Source organism: Pristis pectinata, chromosome 31, assembly GCF_009764475.1.
Source record: "Pristis pectinata isolate sPriPec2 chromosome 31, sPriPec2.1.pri, whole genome shotgun sequence".
NCBI lineage: Eukaryota > Metazoa > Chordata > Chondrichthyes > Rhinopristiformes > Pristidae > Pristis > Pristis pectinata.
In genome coordinates, this window is record NC_067435.1 from 10963918 (window position 1) to 10989496 (window position 25579).

A 25579-nucleotide genomic window follows, 5' to 3' on the forward strand; every position below is an offset into this window, starting at 1 on the left:
TTCTGTTGACAAATGTGGATGTACCTCTGTTTAAATGTATTTATTTTCCATCTCCAGCTTCCAGTGTTTAACATATGGTTACCTTGACAACTTATCTGGATCATACAGTCTGTCCACCCCTGCTCTCAATGCAAGTTTAACACACACACACACACACACACACACACTCTCTCTCACTTTCCTAGTTCTGCTGAAGTGTCCTGGACCCAAAACATTGACTCTGTTTCTCTCGCCACTGATATGACTTGATCTGCCGAATGCTTCTAGCAATTCCTGTTTTTGTTATACAGTTCCAGCATCTGTAGTTCTTTCTAAAATTATTTTAAGTCTGTTTCACATCTCATCTAAAACACAGCACCTCTGTGGAGCATCGATTAAATTTTTATATTTGAGTGACCAAGATGGGACTAGAGCCCAAAACTGAGGGAATAATGATCTTTCTTTAAACACTGTATACACCTTAGGAAGTGTTTTAAAGAGGAATTAAATACAAGTATGAGGTCTTAATTTGCAATTTGTACTGGCTCGTTCATTTCCTTCACTTTCCCATCCCCAAAAATATCACAGACTGACATCACCCATTGGAACCCAGAGATCTCTCACAACCAACAGTGTAAAATGACTCAATAAGATATCTTTATTAGTCACATGTACATCAAAACACAGTGAAATGCATCTTTTGAGTAGAGTGTTCTGGGGGCAGCCCACAAGTGTCGCCACGCTTCCGGCGCCAACATAGCATGCCCACAACTTCCTAACCCGTACGTCTTTGGAATGTAGGAGGAAACCAGAGCACCCGGAGGAAACTCACGCAGACACGGGGAGAACGTACAAACTCCTCACAGCCAATGGCGGGAATTGTACTCAGGTTGCTGGTGCTGTAATACGTTATGCTAACGGCTACGCTACCGAGCCTGAAAGCTCTCACAACCAACAATGTAAAATAACTAGATAAGGTAAGATAGACAAGCTGATTCCAATGATGGTAAATGAGCCACTAGAATTGTCTGGACAAGGACAATAACTTTTCTGCTCACCCTTGAAAGAACACCATGAGATCTTCTACATCCACCCAAGAAGACAGACAGGTCCTCAGATGGACTCTGAACCTCACGATCTACCTTGTTGTGACCTTGCACCTATTGCACTGCACTTTCTCTGTAGCTGTGACACTTTGTACTGCTATTGTTTTTACCTGTACCGCATCAATGCACTCTGTACTAACCCAATGTAACTGCACTGTATAATGAATTGACCTGTACGAACGATATGCAAGACGTTTTCCACTGTACCTCGGTACAAGTGACAATAACAAACCAATACACACCTCATCTGAAACCAAGCATGGATTGGTGACTGATTTGCAGAGTCTGCAAGAGTAACCCCGAGCCTTCAGTCACTGTCAATTTAATTCTCCAGCCCGCTCTTATTCTGATCTCTTAGTTTTTGGCCTTATTTCATCCATTGGAAGCCAGAAAGCTCCCACATTTGAGCATTCATCGTTTGAGAATTCCTTCAGCTTCAGTTTGGATTTTTGTGTTCTGTGGGACTTGAATTTACAACCTTCTGACTCAGAGATAGGAATGTAATCCGCTAAGATATCTGATACAGGGCCATCCTTGTCAGCTGCAGAAATCAGCAAAGGTTGATAAAACTGTCCTTTCTCCCTCTATAAAGGGAGTACAGGATATAAATCTTGCAACCTAGAAAGAAAATTAAAGGAACATTATCATGGGGAACAGTGGGAATCCATTCAGACCCCGAGTATCATTCCGGTCAATCTTCACTGCTCTCCCTCCAGAGAGAGGGTAGTCAGATGGAACACAGCACCTCATATACCTCTGGTCTGGGTCTATGAAAGGCTACCTCGGCCCACCACAGGAGATGGTGCAGTAGAACCATCTCAGCTACAAAATTCCTTTGATCATAGCAAAGGCCAAAATAGGTCTTGAATTTCCATTAAACATTTTACTTCATCTCGAAGTGCTTCACGGCCAATGAATTCCTCTTGTCACGGTTGTAAAGCAGGAATTGAAGAGGGCATTTTGCAAAGCAAGATCCCACAAGCAATGTTACGTCATCAATTAAGGAATTTGTTTACCAAAAAAAATGTTGAAAATCATGATTTCAATAGAGTCAATAAGGAGAAACTATTTGCATTGGAAGGAGAGTAGTGACACAGAGGCAGCTTCTTCACGCAAAGGGTGGTGTGTATTTGGAATGATCGGCCAGCAATAGTGGTTGAGCCTGGTACATTAGCAACATTTAAAAGCCATCTAGATAAGTACATGGATAGGAGAGGTGTAGAGGGCTATGGGCCAAACTCGGGCAGATGGGACTAGCTCGCTGCGCAACACAATCAGCATAGACAAGTTGGGCCAAAGGGGCTGTTTCCGTGCTGTAAGACTTTATGACATGGATTTAATGCAACCAACATGAAAGCCAGAGGAAAATGAGGAGATGTTTTTATACGGCAAGTTATTACAGGCTGCACTGTGGAAACAGATTAAGTTGTAACTTTCAAAGGGGAAATTGGATAGACATGAAAAGTTACAATTTGTAGGGCTATCAGGGAAAGAATGGAGGGGAATGGGAGAGCTCTTTCAAAGATCTGCCACAGCGACAATGGGCCCATTGGCCTTGTCCTGTGCCATCCAATTGTATTCATTTGAATACCATGGTCCTATTAACTACCTCCTGGCACTGGACATTCCAGGGCTAGTTCTTATCTTGACAAGAGAAGCAAAGTATCCAAGAGATCAGATAATTGGCAATTGTAAAATATAGAAATAGAATATTCTTCAAAGCAAAATTATTCAGCACCTGAAAGGACAATGTTTCAGATTCACTTGTTGAAATTCTTAGTCCAGGAAGAAGCCAGTTGGTCCACTATGGTTACATTGGCCAAAACTGACCCATAGAGCTACAGCTCTCAGTTCATGGTCTTGTACATTATACTTCTTGTACATTATCCAGTGTCCAGAGCCCATCTGGTTAAATGAAATCTCAATTCCTGTCTATCAATTATAAGAATAATTTATGCCCCTTAGTTACTGACCTTCCTATTAAGGGGAATTGGCTTTTTCTCCTCAGTCTGTCTCATTCAGTTAACTCTCCACCTCCAGCATTCCAAAGTAAACAATCCCAATTATCTGATCTCTTTTCATAACTAGAATTATCCAATATGGGCAGGATATTTTATAAATCTCCTCTGCACCTTCTCTAAAGCTATCACATCCTGTCCTGTGGTGTGTTGACCTGAATTACATACAGTGCTCTGCTCTGGCCTAACAAGAGCTTTATAAAGTTCTAGCATGACCTCCCTGCTCTTATATTTGACGTTCTGACCAATAAAGGAAGTCCGTCAAGAAAGACAGAAGAGACGGCAGACGCTGGAATCTGGAGCACACACAATCTGCCGGAGGAGCTCAGCGGGTCGAGCAGCATCTGTGGAGGAAAGGAATTGTGCATCAAGACTTTGGGTTTCAACCCGAAATGTCGGCAATTCCTTTCCTCCCACAGACGCTGCTCGACCCGCTGAGTTCCTCCAGCAGATTGTTTGCAAGTCCGTCAAATCTGCTCCTCCCTCCCTTGCTACATGCTGCACACGTGTAGCAGTTTATACTTTAATTTCAGAATTCACAATAACCCCAGATAATTTACTGATAAATTTCCTCTGCTCTCAGGGAGTTTGACCTCTGTTGGATACTTGTGATGACGTCTATATCAATGGATACTTGTGATGACGTCCATATCAACCCCTTTTGCTTTGCACCATCACTGCTCGTCATTTAGTTCTTCCTCCCGACCACATTCCTCTCATTGCTTCCTCCCTTTCTCTGCCCTATTTTTTCTGTATCTTAAGACATGTTTTACCTCCACTAATTTCTAATTCTCGGAGGCCCATGACTGATGGTGTTCCCCAGGGCTCGGTGCTAGGCCCATTGCTGTTTGTCATCCATATCGACGATATGGATGAGGATATACAAAGTGTGGTTAGTTAGTTAGTTTGCAGATGACACTGAGATAGGTGGTGTCGGTGACAGTGAAGATGGTTATCAGGATTTACAGAGGGATCTTGATCAGCTGGGGAAGTGGGCTGAGGCATGGCAAACAGAGTTTAACTCAGATGAGTGGGAGGTGTTGCATTTTGGAAAGACAAATGAGGGTAGGACTTTCAGAGTGAACAGTAGGGTCCTGGGGAGCATTGCAGAACAGATGGACCTAGGAGTACAAGTACATGGTTCCCTGAAAGTGGCATCACAGATAGTCAGGGTGGTGAAGAAGGTGTTTGGCACGCTGGCCTTCATCAGTCAGGGCACTGAGTATAGAAGTTGGGATGTTATGTTGCAGTTGTACAAGACATTGGTGAGGCCGCATTTGGAACATTGTGTTCAGCTTTGGTCACGATAGGAAAGATACCAGTAAGCTGGAAAGGATGCAGAGGGGATGTTTGAGGGTGTTGCCGGGACTCGAGGGGCTGAGTTATGGAGAGACATTGAGCACGTTGGGACTTTTTTTTCCATTGGAGTGTAGAAGAACGAGGGGTGATCTTATAAAGGTGTATAAAATTAGGAAGGGCATAGACAGGATGAATGCACACAGACTTTTCCCCAGGGTTGGGGAATCAAGAACTGGAGGGCATAGTTTTAAGGTGAGGGGGAGAGATTTAATAGGATACTGAGGGGCAACTTTTTCACCCAGAGGGTGATCGGTATATGGAAATGAGCTGCTAGAGGAAGTGGTTGAGGCAGGTACCTTAACAACATTTAGAAGGTACTTGGGCAGGTACATGGAGAGGAAAGGTTTTGAGGGATATGGGCCAAATGCAGGCAAAAGCTATCTTAGATGGGAATCTTGGTTGGCATGGACCAGATGGGTGGAAGGGCCTGTTCCTGAGCTCTATGGCTGTATTCTGCTGGAAGTTCACCACCTGAAATGTTAAGAGATTCTCTCTCTACTGTCAGTACCTGAGACTGCTGAGAATTCCCAGCCTCCTCTGTTCTTCTTTCAAATTCCAACCTTCTGCAATATTTTGCTTTAATACAGTAAAAGACGTGTTGTTAGGTTGGGGAAAAAAGTAACCTGGAAATTAGCACGTATTGGTCAGTGCTACACAGGATGGTACCCTTCACAAAATGGCAGGTCATATTCTATACATTTTATGAACATTTTCTTCTACAGGAAAAACATTCTAGAAACATAGAAAACCTACAGCACAATACAGGCCCTTTGGCCCACAAAGCTGTGCCGAACATGTCCCTACCTTAGAAATTACTAGGCTTACCCATAGCCCTCTATTTTTCTAAGCTCCATGTACCTATCCAAAAGTCTCTTAAAAGACCCTATCGTATCCGCCTCCACCACCGTTGCCAGCAGCCCATTCCACGCACTCACCACTCGAGTAAAAAACTTACCCCTGACACCTCCTCTATACCTACTCCCCAGCACCTTAAACCTGTGTCCTCTTGTGGCAACCATTTCAGCCCTAGGAAAAAGCCTCTGACTATCTACGCGATCAATGCCTCTCATCATCTTATACACCTCTATCAGGTCTCCTCTCATCCTCCTTCGCTCCAAGGAGAAAAGGCCGAGTTCACTCAACCTGTTTTCGTAAGGCGGCATTTCATAAGGCAGGAATAATTTTTATTCCCGGACGGCAAAATACTAAGGATTGTTTTGAAATCGGAGGTTTCAGTTGCATGGGCAGGTAAGGGCACAGCACCACAAGAACTTGACGAAGAATCTTGTTACTCAAGAAACGCTGCAAAATATTAGTCAAGGTTAAGACTTGTAAAATGCTGCTTTGGGAGAAATGGATTGGAGAGTCGCTCTTGGAGTTTAACCATTTTCCAGTGTGCAATACGATTTGAAAGTACATGTTCTCTATGGATATTGCTCGCGGGTCCTGCCACCATTCATCTCTCAGCCAAGCCTGCTGGAAAAAAATTAATTGCTCATTTATTTACTGTCAACTTTGATTCCATAACAACAGCAAATGAACCTCAAGGATGATTCATCGGTTGCAGAACCACTGTGGGTTGTCCTGAGGCCATGTATGTCCCTATTAAAATTCTACTGCACTGTCATTTTGTGTGCTTTCCTCAGAGAGCTCTCATTTTGTTGTTGATGGACATGCGCTGTAAAATACAAGAACTCTATATTCCGCCAATAAAGCTACCTCAAAGTGTTAGAGTACAACTGCAGACTACTGACTGAAGCAAAATTAGTCATTGTGAATGTGGATCACACGGATAATTTTAATGAAACTAAGTTCAAGTAAATATTTACAAGAACCAGTTCAATGTCCCATGCTGTTTTATTTTGCACTGTTACCGGCATTCTCAGAATGCCATTGATTTTCGTATGATACCAAAGCATTGGAAAAAATCAAAGAACAAGTTAGATTGATATATTTACATTGATTTAAATTGACTTCATTTGCTGTACCAAAGACTCGCATTCAGTGATAACACCATTGGTCGACGCAGTGCTGTCAGTAAGTATTCTGGACATAGAATTCAAGCACAGAACTGGTTGATGCTGGTGATTACAATTTACTCAAACACACTCCTTTGTCCTAGCTTTATGCCAACCTTTAAAACTTTCTCAGAACATATTACATGGTCTAAAAATCCTCAAGGCTATTTGACACAACATTCTTTTAATGGTCAGGTGAATATTGCGTGAAAACAGAGCAATGGTGTCTCTTCTGGAATTAACATTGGTGCCAACTCGCAATGCAGGTCCTCCCCAGCTTACAAACGCCCCACCTATGTACAGCCCATACATTTGAACGGGCGTATGGGAGACCAGTGGGATGGGGGTGCAGGCTGCTGCGGGGCTGCAGGCATCATCTGGAAGTGGGACTTGGTTTGCGTACACATTTCCAACTTGCCAACCGTTCAGGTTACGAACCGTTCTCAGGACCGGAACCCTGCCGTAACCTGTATAGATATCCCTAAAGTCCAGTTTTTGAGACAGGCCAGGCAGTATATCTATGGGAGAGGTTTAGCTTATCCCAAATCTACCTTGCAAGCAACTCCAGCACAATTTGTTGAATTGAATACAGATTCACCAAAAATATCAATTGGAATTGGAACAGGCAATTGTGTATCCTACAGGTGTTCTCACTGATGCAATCTTTCTCCATGCTCTGCAGTATAGGGATCCAACACACCTCTCCACTTTCTATAAAAGATCAGCTTTCTGAAGTCCTGTGAGAATTTCCTTTGATCTTTCCTGCATCTCATTCAAAACCTGGCCCCATTCACTCTGCACTTTGTCAGTACATTAAACAGTAATTAAAAGTGGAGAAACCTGGTTCCTGCGGTGGAATCCCACCAGGCTCCCACCCCTTCCCACCTCTTATCTCCTCCAGCTTTTCAATCCTCCGAAACCAGTCCTCCTCAAATCTGAACCAACATATTAATCATGACCCAGGAGGCCGCCATTTTGCCCATTTATTCACTACTGGCAGCCAGCAGTACAATCCCTTCAATCCCACTTCCCCATTGTGCACCCTCGAATTTCCAACATCAAACCTCCCCCTCTCCTCCTCTATGACTGCCGTGATCACCGAACTTTTTATCCCATCGTAACGTCTTAAAACAATTTAGTGTCAAATTCTTTCTACTAATGCTTCTGTAAATTGCCAGAATGCCTTTTTTGTTTTTAATGAACTATATGAATGCTGGTGGTTCTGTCTGCAGTGCTTGTTGAAAACATGTGGCGCAGTGCCATAGTCTCTTTATCACATCTTCCTCCACACACTATTTCAATTGTGAAGTATTGGATGCAAACTACTTTAAAAAAAAGTGTAACACCACCTCATGGTTAACTGATAATGAAATCCCAATTTCTAACTCCAGTATCCCAGATGTAAAAAATCTGAAACAAACACACATGGACCAAGGAGATGAGTTCCAGAGGTAAAATATGAGTGACCATCCTTCATGTTAAGATGGCATGACCAATTGTGACATCAAGGACATCTGGGCATCAAAAGGTTATTGGAGTCATACCTCATAGATGGCAGTGGTCAGAGATCAATCATCTCATCCCTAGGGCACTGCAGCAGGAATTCCTCAGTGCAGTGTCCTAGCCCCAACCATCTTCAAATGCTTCATTAATGACCATCCTTCTACCATAAGTTCAGCAATGGGAATGTTCACTGGTAATAGTACTATGTTCAATTTCTTTCTTAACACCTCAGAAGATGTAGAAATCCATGCCTGCATGCAGCAAGATTGAGACAACATTTGGGCACAGTAAGTAGCAAGCAATATTCACACCACACTAGTGTTGGTGAAAGACAAGAGACATCTAACCACCTAACCCTGACACTCAATGACAATTTCATCATCGAGTTCCCCACCATCCACGTGCTGGGAGTTATCAGTGACCAGAAACTCAGTTGGACAAGCCATTCAAACATTGTTTGTTGCTCTTGACTCCACAATCTGCTGGAGGAACTCAGCAGGTCAAGCAGCATCTGTGGTGGTGGTGGGGGGGGGGGGGGGGGGGGGGGGGGGTGGGGGGGTGGTGGAGAACCGAATTGTCGACATTTCAGGTTGAAACCCTGCATCAGAACATTTCTATCCTTCAACAATTCCTTTCTCCCACAGACGCTGCTCGACCTGCTGAGGTCCTCCAGCAACTTGTCTGTTGCTCCACATTCCAGAATCCGCAGTCTCGTGTCTCCATTGTAGAGTCAAGAACAACTCAGACACTGGGTGGGTTAATAATTCATTTCCCAACACCCAAAGCCTTTCCATTGTCTACAGGGTACAAGGCAGGAGCCTGACGAAATGCTCTCCAATTGCCTGGTTGAGTGCAGTTCCAATAACACTTTACACATTTGCACATGGTGGAAAAAACAGGTTGAAGGTGATGGATGGAGTACTAACAAGCAGACAGCTGTGTTGTGGATGGTGCGCTTCTTAACACAGACACAATGGAAACAAGTCTTTCTTCCATTTGCCTAATATCAAAATTTTGGTCAATCTTGACTTCAATCTCAGATTCAGTTTCAAGTCTCAGAATCCAACTTTAATTTGCACCGAACATTTTTAATTTCAACCTCATTTCCCAGCTAAACATAATCATTACACTCCCAACCCCTTTCCCCCAATCATAATCCCAAACCCAACCATCCTAACCTGGGATGCTGCTCGCTTCACTGCTTCCTCCGCCAGGGGGTGCGCGTGCACCGTCTCTCCCCCCGCCCCCGCGGAACGCGCGCGCGCGCTTTTCCCCCAATCACAACCCGCTCCGACGCACGTCCCCGCCAGGCTGCGCGGGGACGCGCCCCTATTGACATTTGAACGGAGAGGCCGGAGTTCCGAACAGCAGGAGCAGGTAAGAGACTGACTGGCTTCCCTAAAGCCTGGGGGAAGCTTGTAGGAAGTTTTCCCTCTTGGAACATGGTACAGTCATTAACAAAAAAATCAGAAGTTCATTGCTATTAATTTAAAATCCTTAAAAATCTCAAGAATGGTTACTCAGTTATTCCCATGTGTCTACTTCTTAAATAATGTTAAGAGAAATAAATGCTTTGTTTCCAAGAAAATTAACAGGTTCAAGAATATTGACTGAAGACCATAAAACCTCAGGTGTTGAGCATCTGCAAAACTGAAAATGTTGGAAACATTCAACAGGTCGAGCAGCAGCTGTGGTTCCAGTGAAAGGCTCTTTGCTTCAAAACATTAACTCTGTTTCTCTTTCCGCAGATTGCTGCTTAACCTGCTGAGTGTTTCCAGCATTTTCTGTTTTACTTGGGAAAGAATATGGACATCCAAAGTACAAAATAAAAATAACATTGGAATTGATGAAAACAGGCAATAGTACCTCACAGGGGAATTAGGTTACTGTTTCATTAGGGGTCTTACCTCAGGACAAAGCTCTGAAACAGACCGTCTCCACTGGCATCTTGTCCTTCTTTAGCCCTTTGCCTCTTCTACCTATCACCTCTCAGCTTCTTGTATCTTCCTCTCCCCCACCCTCCTACTTCCCCCCTCACCTGGACTCACCTATCACCTGCCAGCCTGTGCTCCTCCCCCTCCCCCCACCTTCTTATTTCAGCTTCTGCCCTCTTCCTCTCCAGTCCAGATGAAGGGTCTCGGCCAGAAACGTCGACTGTTTATTTCTCTCCACAGATGCTGCCTGACCTGCTGAGTTCCTCCAGCACTTTGTGTGTGTTGCTCCAGGTTCCAGCATCTGCAGAATCTCTTGTGCGTCAAACATTTGAATTAATGTTTCAGTATTTATTTCCAGTGCTTTCAATCTGTAAAAGAACAGTCTCCATTTATATTGCAACACATACAAGATGCTGGAGGAACTCAACAGGTCAGGCAGCATCTATTGGAGGGAAATGAACAGTCGACGTTTCAAGCCGAGACCCTTCATCAGGAACGGAAAGGAAAAGGGCAAAAGCCAGAAATAAGGAGGGGGAGGAGCACAAGCTGACAGGTGATAGGCGAGTCCAGGTGAGAGGGGGAAGGTAGGTAGGTGGAGGAGGGGATGAAAAGGGAGAGATGCAAGAAGCTGAGAGCTGATTCCAGCATCTGAGGTAAAAAGGAAAATCAAAGTGTTGGTTAATTGGAAGCCAGCACGAGAACAGGAAACAAATAGAATGGTGCAGGTTCAGACACAGATGCTGGACTGGACTGGGGTTGAATGGTTAAGTAGTTAACAAATGGTGATGGTTAACAGAGGTAACAAAGACCAGGATGAAGGTTTAAGCAGCAGACCTGGAGGCAATTGGCTTACTCCTGCCTCTTATGTTCTGATAAGATGAGCCAGGGTAAAGTCAGGCAACATTACTAAGGTGAGGATAGATCGCCTTAGTGAATGGGTGAGATAAGTGGTCCAAAACTCAACCCTAGATCAATCTGCCTCATTCTCAGCCCATTACGAGGGAAAGGGGTGGAATCGGTGTCCAGAGAACAAGAGATTGTGGTGGGGACCGAACAGATGACTTCTCTGTCCATGGTTTGAGGAGGTTTCTGACCATCAGTTCTGCGTGTCAGACAAAGACTGAAGAAAACATGAAGGAAAGCATTTTTTTTTACACTGTTCCTGGCTCTTCAATTTCATGAAGGACAATTTCCTCTCTAAATTTAGACAACTTTCTCTCCTACTTTTTAAAATCTTTATTTTACTATTTCCTGGTAGTTTCCCAATGTAGATCAAATGAACTGTCACCTCATTTGGAATTAAGAAGCCTGACATCGTTATATTGACAACAGGTTCCATCCCAATTATTGAATCCAATTTTTCTTTCTAATAAACTGTCACTGCAAAACGTTAAATTTATTTTGTCATTTTAGGACATGGAAATGACTAAATAAGAAACAGCAAGCTCCAACTAGTCTGAAATGAGGATGATAAAATGAATGCAGTAGAGCATTGACCAATCACAGTGATGATTCACTCTCAATCTCCAAAAGGCCATTGACCAATCACGGTGACAATTCACTCTCAATCTCCAAAAGACCCAGATTTGAGGTGATTTAATCCTCCAGTGGTGGTGGCCTAAACTGACATGCTCTTCCCAAAAATGCTCCAGTCAGCTCTTGTCTTTTTTCAGGTTATTCATTTACCAGATCCACACCTGTACTAGTGAAACGATTACAGGCTGAATGGGAAATTAGCCCAGGTGGCTAAGTATAGAAGTGGACTCTTCAAGGCTCTGCGCATTGGAGTCTCCTATATCCCTAACACCAATGCTTTTCTGATCTCTACTTCCTACCATGTTTAACTTAAAATAATGTAGCCAACATTAGAACCAGGGAATCAGTGAAAGAAAGGTGGTGGGGGGCAGGGGTGCTGCTGGGAGGTGGTAGGAGATACAACAAAGGCCAAATATGTTGCAATAAATGAAGAGTTTAGGAAGGAGCACCTTAGCCCAGAACCTATTGACAAAAGTAATAAAATCTCCCTCTTCAAAAGAGCTTCTGAAATTTCCCTAGTATCATTATGTGCCTGGGGACCAATGTTTTGTTTGATAATATAATATGTCCTGGAACATTTGACCAAAAGGCACTGCAAAACTAGAAATCATTAATATATCTTGCAATATTCTCAATGACTCAGCAACATGGAATTATTTATGCTTATTTATGACTGATTGTTCTTTTAATCCATTAGCTAAGTTTCATTTAATTATTTATGGGAAGTGAACATTGCTTGCAAGGCCAGGATTTATTGTCCATCCTAATTACCCTGGAGGCAGCCACTGCAGTCCCTCTGTTGACATGCTTCCATGGTGCTGCAAGATAGACAATTTTAGAAATACATGGTCATTTAATCCATGTCCCACAGTTTGGATGAGGGTTAACCTTCAGGTGGGGAGGGTCAATGTGCCAGTTTCCTTTGTTCATGTTGGTGGTAGAGAGTTCACGTTGGTGAGATGGTCTCAGAGCCTTGGGGATCTTTGGAGTGAGCCCCACTGCCACCATAGTACTCCAGTAGTGGACAAAGTGAATGTCAGGGTGGTGATGTGGTGCTAAACCAGCCAGCCTGCTTAGTTGTGGCTAATGTGGGCTTCCTGAGAATTGTTGGAGATGCACTCATCCAGGCATGTGGATATCAACGAAAAAAGGAGTGGGATAGATTTTAGGAGGAGTAATTTCTGCTTTAAGCCATTCACATCTGCAAAACCCTTGCCTAAGAAACAATGGCTTTTGCTAATACCAGTTAGAGGTCTGCCATTAACTTCAGTTCCTAAGGTAGGACAATACCAGGAATTGCTGATTCCCAATTGCTATTCAATAACCAACATGAACAAACAGGGACTGATTTGATCGAGCATATGCCCCAAGAATACTTCACAGTACTTTATAACAAGGCAGATAATTCAACCTATTTGATCTGTTATGATTCTTTGAAAGAGCTGTCAGCTAATCACACCCCACTACTCTCTCCCCGCTCTCTACCAAGTGATTGGAGTTTACTTCTGAATGTTACTATTGGTAAAGCTGTTTCCAGCAGTGTTTCATGCAGCGCAGCATCTCACTGCTTTAAAGGATTCTATTTCCCATTGTTTTTCCAATTATCTTTTAACCATTTACTCAAACACTGCTGACTTTCATCCTGAAGACTCGCATTAAAATACCCAGTTGGAAGTACGAATGGACAGAAAGTACTAAGAAACCTTGGTAGAAGATTTTAACTGCTTCTACTGGGGTCATCCTTCCCTTCCACTGTAGCATTGCCTGAGGGAGTTAGAAAGAGGTCTACTTGCCAACCCTGCACTCCTTCATTTAGCTATTGGAAAGTATTACATATTTTTAAATGAGACAATATAACCCCACTTTAGAATTTTCCTTTTGCTCTTTCATTCATAGATTATGGACACCACTGGCCATAGCCCTGTTCATTGTCTGTCCTTAATTGCCAGAACTGAAGTGGATCTGTGGCAAGAACAACTGATTCCCTTCCTTTCATGACAATCCAGAAGTTTCATGGTTATCATTACTGAGATAAGCATTTTTCTCCCCACCCTCCCTCCCCAAAATAGATTAATCTTTGCAACATGACAGCTGGAGAATTTAATTCAATCTCTTATCTTGGATCAATGGTCCAGAAATGTAACTGCTTTACATGTAAGACCCTAAACAATAGGTGCAAGAGTAGACCAGATTGCTCCACATGCAATAAGACCATGGCCAATACTTTGCCTTAACCATTTCCTATGTGGTCATAAAGCTCACAATTTTCTTGGACTCCAAGCATCAAGTTCCACCTTGAACGTATGCAATGACCAAGTGTCCACAGTCTCTAGGGTAGAGATTCCCAAGTGTACGAGTAAAGGGATTTCTTATCTCAGTCCAACAGCTCTAGTCTTTATCCAGAAAGAAGACCACCTCATTCTAGTTGCTTCAGCTAGAGGAAACATCCTCCCAACCCTCTTGTAACATTACATGTCAATGAGATCACTTCTTATTCTAAGTTTGTTTGTACAGGAAACTCTATCCAGAGAAGGAATAGTTATTGGACAGAATGGAGGAGAATGCTAGCAGTGGGCACGAAGTGCTATCATACAAGAGGAAAGACAGGTCAAAGTGTTCCTGTTCAGTGGAAGTAAGTAATGCAGAACCAAAGGAAGCACACTGGACTGACTCAGACTTGCATCAGGTAATGGGGCAGGGAAAGCAAGTGAAGGAGAATGAGGTGTTCCTCCCTGTTTCAGCCTATCCCAGCTCTTCAACCATGCAGGCACCACAGGACTCTGCCACACCAGTGCAGAACAGTGGCACGTTCCAACCCCTGCACCAGGGGAAGGACAACAAACATAGGACAGATGAGGAGGTACCTCAGTATGATGTCACACTGATGGAAGAAAAGCTTCAACCAATAGAACAGCAGCTTCAATATCTACTGAAGAAGGCAGAGGAATTCCAGACACACCTGGTCTATAGGTACTTACCAGCTAATTTTTTTTTATTATTTGTATAGAGGTTAAGAACACGAAACTAAATCATAAGAAAACACTAGAATGAGCTGTTTAGCCTTGAAGCCTATGCCCCCATTTAATGACCTGGTAGATTCATTCCATCTCCACAGCCCTTTATTTCATTGTTGGATCTACTCCACGAACAAGTATCCAAAGCCTTTTACAAAAGGTAGGCAATGCCAAAGATTCACAATCCTCGTGTGGATTTCTGTGTCCAAAATTGCCAATTCCTTTTTCTCAAGACTATGATGCCTAGTTATAGCCCCTCGCTGACCGAGTCTCTAGTCACTCAGTCAATCCCTTAAGAATCTTGGAATTTAGGAGAATGGGTGATCGCTGATACAAGTATCATAAAGTCATTCAATATGAAAACAGGCCTTTCAGCCCAGAGTCTGCACCCACCATCAACTTGCACTAATCCCACATCTTCAACTCCCTTCCCCCTCTCAGACTCTACCATTCACCTATACACCAAGGACAATTTACAGTAGCCAGTTAACCCAATCACATTTAGGGTTGTAGGTGGAAACCCATGTGGGTGCCAGGAGAACATGCAAACTCCACACTGACAGCACCCGAGGTCAGGATTGATCTAGATGGCTGCAGCTCAACTATTTACACCACTGTCATATGCCATCAGGCAAGCACATGCCATTCTGTAGACTGAGAGGGGGCTCTTTCTTGCCCAGCATTGATCTGGCCTTTGCTCAGATGTGGTAATTGTCCACAAATTACCAGAGAGATTCCAGATCAGATCTGAAGAGCTTCCAGCTAAAAGGATATAGGAAGTAGGAGAAAGCTTTGAATCACAATCAGGTTTATTATCACTGAAATACAGTGTGGAAATTGTTGTGGCAGCAGTATAATGCAAGACAAAAATTACTAAGTTACCAAAAAAAATAAAAGGAGAGGAATAAATGAGGTAGAGTTCATGGACTGTTCAGAAATCTGATGGCTGAGGGGAAGAAACAGTTCCTGAAGCATTGAGAGTGGAAAGAGGGTATGGCCCAGGTGGTGAGGGTCCTTAATGATGGATGCCACCTTCCTGAGGCACCACCTCTTGAAGTCTTCTATGGCAGGGAGGTTTGTGCCTGTGATGGAGCTGGCTGAGTCTACAACCCTCTTTTGATCCTGTACATTGGAGCCTCCATACCAGGCAGTGATGCAACCAGTCAGAATGTTCTCCACTGTACATCTATAGAAATTATAGGGGTCTTTAGTGGCTTTAAGCTTATCAAGCCTGTTCTTTATTTCTTTTTCTACCTAGTTCCCCAATTCCCTTCCATTAAATATTCTGAACCTACAGTCCTGAAGTATAAAAGATTAACAAAACCCTGCATAAAGAAATCTCAGTTCTAAATAAATGTACAAGGCATCTATCTGAAGGCCATGCTGCTCCCCACAACCCCCCCCCCCAAATTCTTAGATCTCTTGCCTGATGAACATCTTATCCCAGTCCAAGTGAAGGATCTCTACCTGAAACATCAACTGTTTCCCTCCACAGATTCTGGCTGACTTGAATTCCTCCAGCTGTTTTTTTTTGCTTGATTCCAGCATCTGCAGTCTCATATCTCCATCTCAGAATTTCTTCCAAATCCCAGTGAGCGTAGACTCAATCTCCCTTCATTAGAGCAACCCCCTTCAGCTGAGAATCAACCTTGTTAATCTACATTGCACCAACTCCCATGTATCGTCTTCTTAAATTGGCAAACTTGTACAGTTCATTTGTGCCAAAGCTCTGTACAATTTGACCAAGATTAGTTTGCTCTAGTATTCCCACCCATTACTTAAAAGCCAACATAATAGTTGCCTTTCCAACCACTTACTACAGCTGCATGTTAACCTACATTAAAAAGTGGTAGAGGGGAGGTCCCATTGCAAGACAAATGACCCAGATCACCTAGTACTCATTTTAAAATTCAGTTCACATGGCTGAGCAGTTACATTAAGAATTTGAGAGCTGACAGATAAAAAGGACAAGCCAACAGCAAATGGAGTGAAGCTGCGAGTGCCCCTTTTCAGATGGGAGATGTCGTAATGCAATAGAATGCTGGGCTGTTGTGATAGACTAAATGATATCTTTTGTCTGCATCACCATGGTCTTCATTTTGCTTCCATCCCCACAGCAGAGACAGAATCCATAATGAGGAGTTTGCCAGGGCTGTGCCAATCTTTGTGAAAACCTGCCAGCCGTACTTTGCCTACCTGGAGTCCACAGCGAGGAGTGTCCATTCTGACAGGAAACCTCTTCCCACGTATATCCAGAAACGGGTAATGCTTGATGTGCAAGCTGGCAAAGAGTTTTAACAATTGGTTCCTGAGCTAGGGGCAGGCATGGTAGTGTAGCAGTTAGTGTAATGCTATTGTAGTACCAGCAACCCAGGTTCAATTCCAGCCACTCCCTGTAAGGAGTTTGTACGTTCTCCCTGTGACTGTGTTGGTTTCCTCCACATTCCAAAGACATATTGGTTAGGAAGTTGTGGGCATGCTATGTTGGCACCAGAAGTATGGTGACACTTGTGGGCTGCCCCCAGAACACTATGCAAAAGATGCATTTCACTGTTTTGAGGTACATGTGACTAAAGCAATCTCATCTTAGTCCTCCCCACACAGCTGGTGCCCAGAACTAAAAATTTACAGTCTGCTTCTTAGCCAATGGTTCCTACAAACAGGCCAGTGTCTTTACCCAGAGGGTGTAGTGGCCCCTGGTAGTAGGGTCCTGATGCCAGTTAATAACTTCCACTTATGTAACACATTTGAGTGAAAACCTTACATGACCATTAGGGTAAATTTGACAGTTACAGGAGATTAGGGAAGGCAGCCAAAAGTTTGGTCCAGTGGCAGAATTGGGAGGAGATGGAGAGGTAGGGTTTAAGGGAATTTCAGAGCTTAGGGGCTTGCCAGTTAAAAGGGCACAGGTAGCGAATGGTGGAGTGACCGAGGATAATCAAGAAGCCAAAATTGGATGAGTGGACAGATCTTGGGTATTAGTGCTGGAGGACAAGAGAAGAGAACCAAGGAGCTATGTGACCATAGAGGGATCTTTAGGCTTTAGAATTCTAAAATTTTCCAGAGTCATATAGCCTGGAAACAGGCTCAAGTGGTCCACACCAACCAAGATTCCCATCTAAGCTAATCCCATATCCCTCTAAACCTTTCCATTTGATGCATCTGTCCCAGGTATCTTTTAAATGTTTTTAATGTACCTGCCTCAACCACTTGCTCTGGCAGCTCATTCCATATACTGACCACTGAGTGAAAAAAGTTGTCCTCAGGTTCCTGTCAAGTCTCTCCCCTCTCACTTTTAAACCTATGCCCTCCGGTTCCTGACTCCCAACCCTGGGGGGGGAAAAAACTGCACCTTCACCCCATGCCCCTCAGATTTTTTTTTAAAAATATAAAAATATCCTCTGCAACCTTTCCAGCTTAAATGGCATCTTTCCTATAGCAGGATGACCAAAACTGAACACAACATTCCAAATGCAACCTCAATGTCTCTGAAAGTCCTACCCTCATTTGTCTTCCCAAAATGCAGTACCTTGCACTTATTTGCCATTCCTCAGCCCACTTACCCAACTGATCATGATCCTGCTACAAGTCCTGAACTATCTTCACTAACAAATTTGCAGATGACACCTAAAATAGGTGGCATTGTTGACAATCATGATTTGTACATTTCCTATCTAAAAATCATTGATATAGATGACAAATAGCAATGGGCCTAACACCGACCTCTGGGGAACACCACTAGTCACAGGCCTCCAGTCCAAAGAAAAACTTCCATCACCTTCTGGTTCTGACCACTGAGCCAATTTGCTAGCTCTCCCTGGATTCCATGCTATCCAACTTCCCATAAGCCTACCATGCAGAACCTTAAAGAGGCCTTAGTTTCTAAAAATTCACACTTTACTTTTAAAATCTTATACATGCAGAAGGACTGAGGGAGCTCCCCATCCTTCCCTATACCAGATGTTTCTTTAGCACCAAGTATTAGACTCCTTGAGACTGCTGTTGTTACAAGCCAAAAGTTAATGTTGCACTCTAACATTCTTCTATTCACATTTTCAATCATTAGTGTCAAACTAAGGGAAATCAGCCATTCAGGACAGTTAAGAAATTCCTTCACCCAAAGGGAACCAAATCTTTGTAATTCTCTACCCAAGAGGGCTGAAGAGGTTGTCATCACATTAGAGAAAGATATCAATAAGTTTTCAAGGTGAAAGGAATGGGTTAGTGCAAGAAAGTGGTACTGAGGTGAATGATCTAATTATCTTGCTAAAGAATGGCGCAGACAAGGGGCCAAAAGGCCTTCTCCCCTCACGTTCAGCAGAATGACCATCGACACTAACCAGGACACTGAGTCCAGGGAATTTTTATTTCCAAAACTATTCAATTTTGCTGTAATAAAGACAAAAAATACTCATCAGGTCACATCTGTGGGCAAAGAAATGGTTAAATGTTTCAGGTTGAAGACCCTTGGCCAGAATTTTATTTCAGATTTCCAACATCTGCATTTTAACATGACCAAGGTAAAAATCAGGATATGTCCTTGCCTTGTAATGCATGTTGCCCATTTGCAGTGTCTGCCCTTTACTTACTGTGTTTTCCCAGCTTTTGCAGTTCTCTCAACAGCTGGCCTCCAGTCTGGAGCAGCTGGTTCTAATGTATGCATCCTTTGGGTTCATCTCGCTGGAGGAGACGGACCCCTGCAGGTAATGGGGATCCTTTTCTTAAAATAGCACTTGTGGGCTGCAGACAGAAAGCCACCATGTAGTGGCAGCCTCCAAATACCATGCCCTTTCAGAGAGCAGCTGTGTGTCACTCACATTTCTGCAACTGTGGAACCATACAAGACAAACTGGACAAGGTCAGATTTCCTCCCTGTAGGAAGTTACTGAATCAGATGGGGTTTCATTGTCCTTTTACCCACACCAGATTTTTTTTATTCCAAATTCATTAAATTGAATTTAAAATTTCCCAGCAGAAATGGTGGTATTTGACCTCAATCAACAATCCCAGGCCTTGGGATAGCAGTCCAGCAGCAGAACCACCAATATACATACTTCTGCTGCATTGCCATTTGTTGGAAAGTTAAATTGTAGGAAACATCCTCCTTTCCAAATAAAAAATCCAGTTTCAACCTCCAGCAGCCCAAATCTTCCAGAATTTGGAAACCTTTTCAGAAGTAAAAATTCAGCCGAGCAGGTAATATCTACAGAGAGACCACTGACATTTCAGATGGACACTCTTTCCAATTCTGATCAAGCTTGGAATCAAAACAAGTTCACACTGAATGCTACTCACACTACCATCCCCTCTCCATGGTGTTTCTTACTTTTCCACATAATAGAAGTTCCTTTCTGCCTTTTTTTGGGCCAATTATCACAAATTGTCCTCTAGTTACTGATGCTGGAAACAGCATCTCTCCAATTTAACAATCCCCTTTAATTTGAAATGTCTTGATTAATTCTTCCTTTGGCCTTCTGAGCCAACCCACCCTATGTATCCAAGGTCCCCCATTCTAGCAAGTCTGAAGCAAAATAAGAGATAAGTGTTACTACCTTTGAGATGGAATGGGTGGAGACAAAGCACTATATATTTTGTCTTGGGACGATGTAGGTGACAAATAAAACCATTCATTTCCACCCTCCCACTCCAAAAATACCCACCCCTTTGGTTTTAAATTAGATTTTGCCTTTCCAGCATCTCCTACTTCTACAGAGGGGAGTTTCGTCTTGGGCAGTGGTTTCGAGTTTCCATCTATCGGTACTGTATGCCAGTCCCATACACAGTGGCAAAGGATCCAAGCCTGCTCTTCAAGAAAATCCGGTGGAATGTGGACATTAGTGAAGGGACAGCCTTTGGTGATACAACAGAACCATGTACAGAATAGTAAGTACGTGAGAGGGGCTGAAAGACAGTCCATGCCAACCAGAGGACTTAAATTAGGGAATTTGAAAGGCTTGCACTTTATCCCACCTTTGGCAGTCTGACTTGTACAAACATTTCACTGCCAGTGGAATTCTTCCATGAACTGTTGATATTGTAGGAAATAGGAAAAAAAAATTGTACATGGCCACATCTCACAAACAATGGAATAATGCCCAGATGTTTTGTGCCACTGGTTGAGGTTCCTGGTTCATCATTTCATCTGTAAAAAAAGGTCTCAACTTTGGCATTTCAGAACACTAGCCAAAGTGTTTTGTGCACTTGGCTCCAGGGTAGCAGTTGAAGCAAATGAGATTAGACAATTACTGAGGAGTTTTATCTTCAGTTATGTGGGCAGGAAGTAGAGGGTTGGTGAGATAGTCTTCAAATAGTTGTGGGAAGCATGCAAGACTGTACCTGCTCTATAAACACCATAGCTGGAGGGCATTTGGCTCACTATATCCCATGCCAGTATGTCCCATCATGATTGGGAAGTTTGAGCACAACCCTCTTGCCTTTATATTCTAGGCTTTGGCCAATTAAAAAGGTACTAATTTCTTAACCATCTTGATTATGATCCTGCCCAATCCTACTCAACTCCATCCATGGCCTTGCAAGTTCAAATGAATCAAAAGATACTTCTCCCTGCAACCGTCCTTCCCCCTACCCACCCCAAAAAAGTGTGATTTCCACCATTTGAATACAAGTGTCAGACCCCCACTATGCTGTGGAGCAAACAAGTAATGCTTTTTAAATCAATTCCCAGCACCACCTCTTCTCTCCCCACCCCTGGTGTAGAGCATCCTATAGATTCTTGTAGAATGTTTGCATCTAATTTATGACCATCTGCGTCAGATGCATCTCCCATTTAAGGTCTCCAGTCCATCACGACTGTCCTGTTATCTGCTGCAGTTACTTCCTGTGCTACAAGGAGGCAAGTGAAGTGATGGACAACCACCACGCAGGGTCCAAAAGCACAACTACTGGCAAAAGCAGGAGACTGTGGTCCATAGGTCACTGGGTTCAGGTGGAACCAGCCCCAGGAGAACCAGACCTTCTTTGCTGGTAACTATAGTTAGCTTTAATACAGATGGAAAGTAATAGTTGAACAAACAACTCCAGAGAAAGTGGTGGCTAAGTTACTGGTTATCCATAGATCAAATGACAAAGCTGTAGACAAGAGCTCACAACTACCTTAGGAGCTGGTAACATTAAATCCAAAAATATAAAGCTGATATCACTATTGACAATGTCGCAACACTCAGTGATTCATTACTGCCTCAAACAAAAGAAAACCTGCCCTTCCAACTTGGTTGGACACAAATATGGCTACAGACCAACAAGTGTGGGGCTGGAGTCACGTACAAACTAACAAGCCAAATTAAACCACCATAACTAAGTTAGGACTACCTTCAGTTGAAGGTGGCACCTCAACCAGCAAATAATGGCAGGAGAATAAATACTGGACTTGTTGATGCTAATGTCCATTAACCTCCTTCCATTGCATCAGTGTCATCTTGTATTCAGTTCTTGCACAACCATCTTTGCTTAACTGTATCTCCCTTGAACTTGCACATTTCAGCTGGATGGTACCAGCAAGTGCTTGGGAGCAGGAATTCTAGACCATCTCACCCATCCCTTTTGGTGACCATGTATCACTTTACCAGGGCAACCCCAATTTCTTCAGCTGTACATGAGTGATCAACTGTTTAGACCTGGATATGCTAGCTCACACAATGTGCTTGTAGTAATGTACCTACATGCAAAGGCCAAAAGAGAAAGGCTTTGAGATTTCACAGGGGTTTGGAACAGTGCATATTTGTTTGCTCTATCTCAAGGCAACACCTTGGGCCATTTCACCACACTGAAAAGCCACTAGCTCTAGTAATACATGTGGTGGTTGATGTTTATTGCTGATTTGGGGGAGATTGGTCTGGGTCATGACCAAACCCCAGGAGAACTAATTTTGACAAAGAGAAACGAATGATCACAGTCATGGTGAAATCCCTATACCAATGTTCAGGGAACAAAATCAAATGGAGCTGAGAAAAACAATGCACATTTAAGGATGAAAGGCTTTAGAATGGACAAAGCATTCTGGTTAAGCTTTTTATATCATTGGAAGTGATTGTCTGTAGTACAAAGGAAGTGTTAACTATTCCTGGATGGATTTTCTCAGAACAAAAATTGCTCAAATGGTACCTGCCTTGTGGCCAGCAGTGAAGATGTCTATCACACTTTTCCATCTGTTACATTTTAAATGACTTCTACCAACATCACTACTTTCTCAAAGTGGCAATACCACAAGTAAAAACAATACTTAATCACCTATCCATAGATAAAATTGATAATACAGTGGAAGGGTATTAGAGCTGTTTAAAACTACTGTGTCTCAAAGTATTACTGAAATGTCACTTGAATTTCAAAACAAGGTTGGAAAAAAAATCTTGCCAAGATCATGATTTTAGAGCAGTGGCAAAAGGCTTGGTTAGAGGGAAGTTAAACTTCAGGAAAAGTATGGCTATGAAAAGGTAGCAAGTGTGAGGACAAGCAGGAGTCCAGAGTCAAGTCCATGGGTACCTTGTTGTGTTGTAGGTGGTTAAAAGTAGAAGAGCAGGGAACAAAATGGGGAAGTATTTGACAAGGATGAGCATCTTAGCCAATGAAGGGTGGCAAGTGCAGTAGTGTGGGGGAAATAGATCATGAACAGTAAGGTTTAAGACAAGGGTGAGTTTCCACAAAAGCACTGGACTAGTCAAGGCTAGAGTTAACATCAGTATTGTCAATCACGGAATATGGCAACATGTCATCCCATGGCACATCTTATCCAGACAGGGCTTCTCTTCATTTAAGAGCTTGCCTAGATTTAATAAGACAGCCACATTACAAATTTGTTGGAGGTCTTTAAGAGGTAGGGAAAGGAAAAGTTACCGTCAGTACTTGTAACCACATTTAAGAATCAAACCTGCAACTTACACTGGATTTGCAGGAGTTAGCAGCCAGTGTCCAAATCCACTTGCTCCTGCTGCAGTGTAGATGGAAGGCAGGCAGGCAGGCAAACAGAAGCACCCACAGGTCCAGTTTGTAGTATTGTGGGGAGTTCAAGTCAAAGCACACAAATCTCACACAACACTCCACCACAAAACACCAGGGAGTTCTTCACTGTCAGGCAAGTTCTTTACACAAAACCTCAAATCAGGACACAAGTTCCCACAGTTCAATTTGGAAGTGCAAGAGTATCTTACTCCTTTGTGGGGAAGGGGGGAGAAGGGGAAAGTCTCCCATGTTTTAAAAACCAAGTCATTGTCAGATTAAAACTAGGTCTCTTACATTTCATTAGTGAATGGGGAAAGGTTTCGGGGAACATTGGGGGGGGGGGGGGGGGGGGGGAAGATCTCCTTCACTCAGAGTGGTGAGTGTGGGACGAGCTGCCATCTCACATGGTAAATGTGGGCTCACTCTTAAAGTTTTAAGAATAAATTGGATAGATACATGGGAGAGGTCTAGCGGAATGAAGTTTTGGCACAGACTAGAAGGGCCAAATAGTCTGCTTTCTGTGCTGTAGTGTTCTATGGTAATGAACAGCTTTGAGAAGGCCCTAATAAAAAAGGACTGGAAATGCTATAGAAACAAGTCTTGTAAAATGACTCATTTCTCTGGTTTCAGGTTTCTGTACAAGCAACCACGTGGTGATTACGAACTCCTTGTCACCATTGGTTTCGAGGAACCAACCCAGATTGCTGCAACAGACCTCTTAGTGGACATTCTGATGAGCCAGAGGGCTGCTAACCTCTCTGGGAATGGCCTGCTAAAAGCCAAACTGTTCCCTTACCTGCAGGTCCAGAGTCACCAAGAATCCTCCACAACTTGCCAGGTGGTTTCAGGTGGGGTCAATGCAGAAACCTTTACAAGTTGATTTAGACATTTCTAGCCCCAACATTCATACCCAATTCTCCCTGGAAAGCGAGTTTGTTTGGGCAAGGGGTGGAAGTATGCAGAACACGTACAATTCAGAGTATCAAAGGAACTGTGCCAATGTATTAACTCATTAAGTATTAAATTGTTTCAAAGTGTAATATTGTGATTTAACAGCAAAATTTCTACAAGCAATGTGGATGAAAGTTTGTACATAGTCCAATATGGCTCAGTGTTTCAGGGTAGGAGCCATGGTTAGTGAGCAAGTTGTTCTGAAACCACCAACTAACAACTCATAATTTTGAAAATTACTTTGTGGTTGTTCAAATGTGATACCACACCAAAGATTAGAGCAAGATAGTGGCTTGACTTGGTGTTAATGTCAGTCAACATATCACAGAATGAGATTGATGGCTAGTATCTCGAGACAAGCAAATAGGAAGGCATGTGCTGAGGCTGCTGCCAGTTATTCCATCCCACAGGATGGAAGCAATCCTCATGTACCTAGTCTGAGAGGAACCTCTAAAGCAGTATCAAGCTATCCAAAGTTGCCAAAAGCTTGACTAAGTGGTTTGGCCTCTAGGTCTTAAACAGACAAGCTAAGCAGCCTGTAGATGTACCCAATGACCACTTTCCTTTAAGGGAGCTTCATTCAGCATTGAGGGCAGTGCAAGGACAGATTAGGTGCATTGTAGTTTCCAAAATATTATTTGGTTCAAGTTACTTTGACTTGTGCTTTGGGGATGCTCCAAACCCACTGCACCCCTGCAACTTGGTGCAAATTACAAAGTGCAGAATATGCAAAAAGATTAAGTACATTAAATTCATCAGTTATATTTTTAGTAAGTGCTTAATGTCCCTTTAGGAAGCAGATTATGCAAGATCAACCCATCCTGTTCTTGCAGAATAGATTTCACAAGATGGTTCAGATGCCAACTAATGATTTCACATTCCTGTAGTAAAACCTAAATCATAGCTTTGGTCATTAATATCTTGCAGCTTCAGTTTATAACACTCAGGTAACCATACCAGTACACATCTCAAAATCTTCCTCTCAAAAAAGGAAAGCTTGCTAATCAAGTATATTGGTTCTGTGGATAAATAGACTTGGATATATTTTGGCTTCATGTCTCTAGTTGGACAATAGAACTGTGGTCCAGCACTGTTTCTGCTCAGAATTGGTTGAGTTTTGGACTGGTGGATTATTTGATATTCCATGAGTCATCACCTGCTGGTTCATGCTGCCATATACTGAGGTTTAAAGTTTTAATAAGATCA

At 42.9% G+C, this 25579-nt stretch overlaps 1 protein-coding gene across 1 annotated transcript; it reads left to right on the plus strand.

The window, feature by feature from the left end:
• Positions 1-9305: 9305 nt before the first annotated feature.
• Positions 9306-24595, plus strand: LOC127584988 (UPF0575 protein C19orf67 homolog). Its single transcript, XM_052042080.1, has 7 exons — positions 9306-9360; positions 13968-14423; positions 16585-16729; positions 19070-19170; positions 20162-20350; positions 21299-21451; positions 24053-24595. The coding sequence occupies exons 2-7, from the start codon at positions 14005-14007 to the stop codon at positions 24300-24302; spliced, it is 1257 nt and encodes a 418-aa protein (XP_051898040.1). The 5' UTR covers positions 9306-9360; positions 13968-14004; the 3' UTR covers positions 24303-24595.
• Positions 24596-25579: the final 984 nt, after the last annotated feature.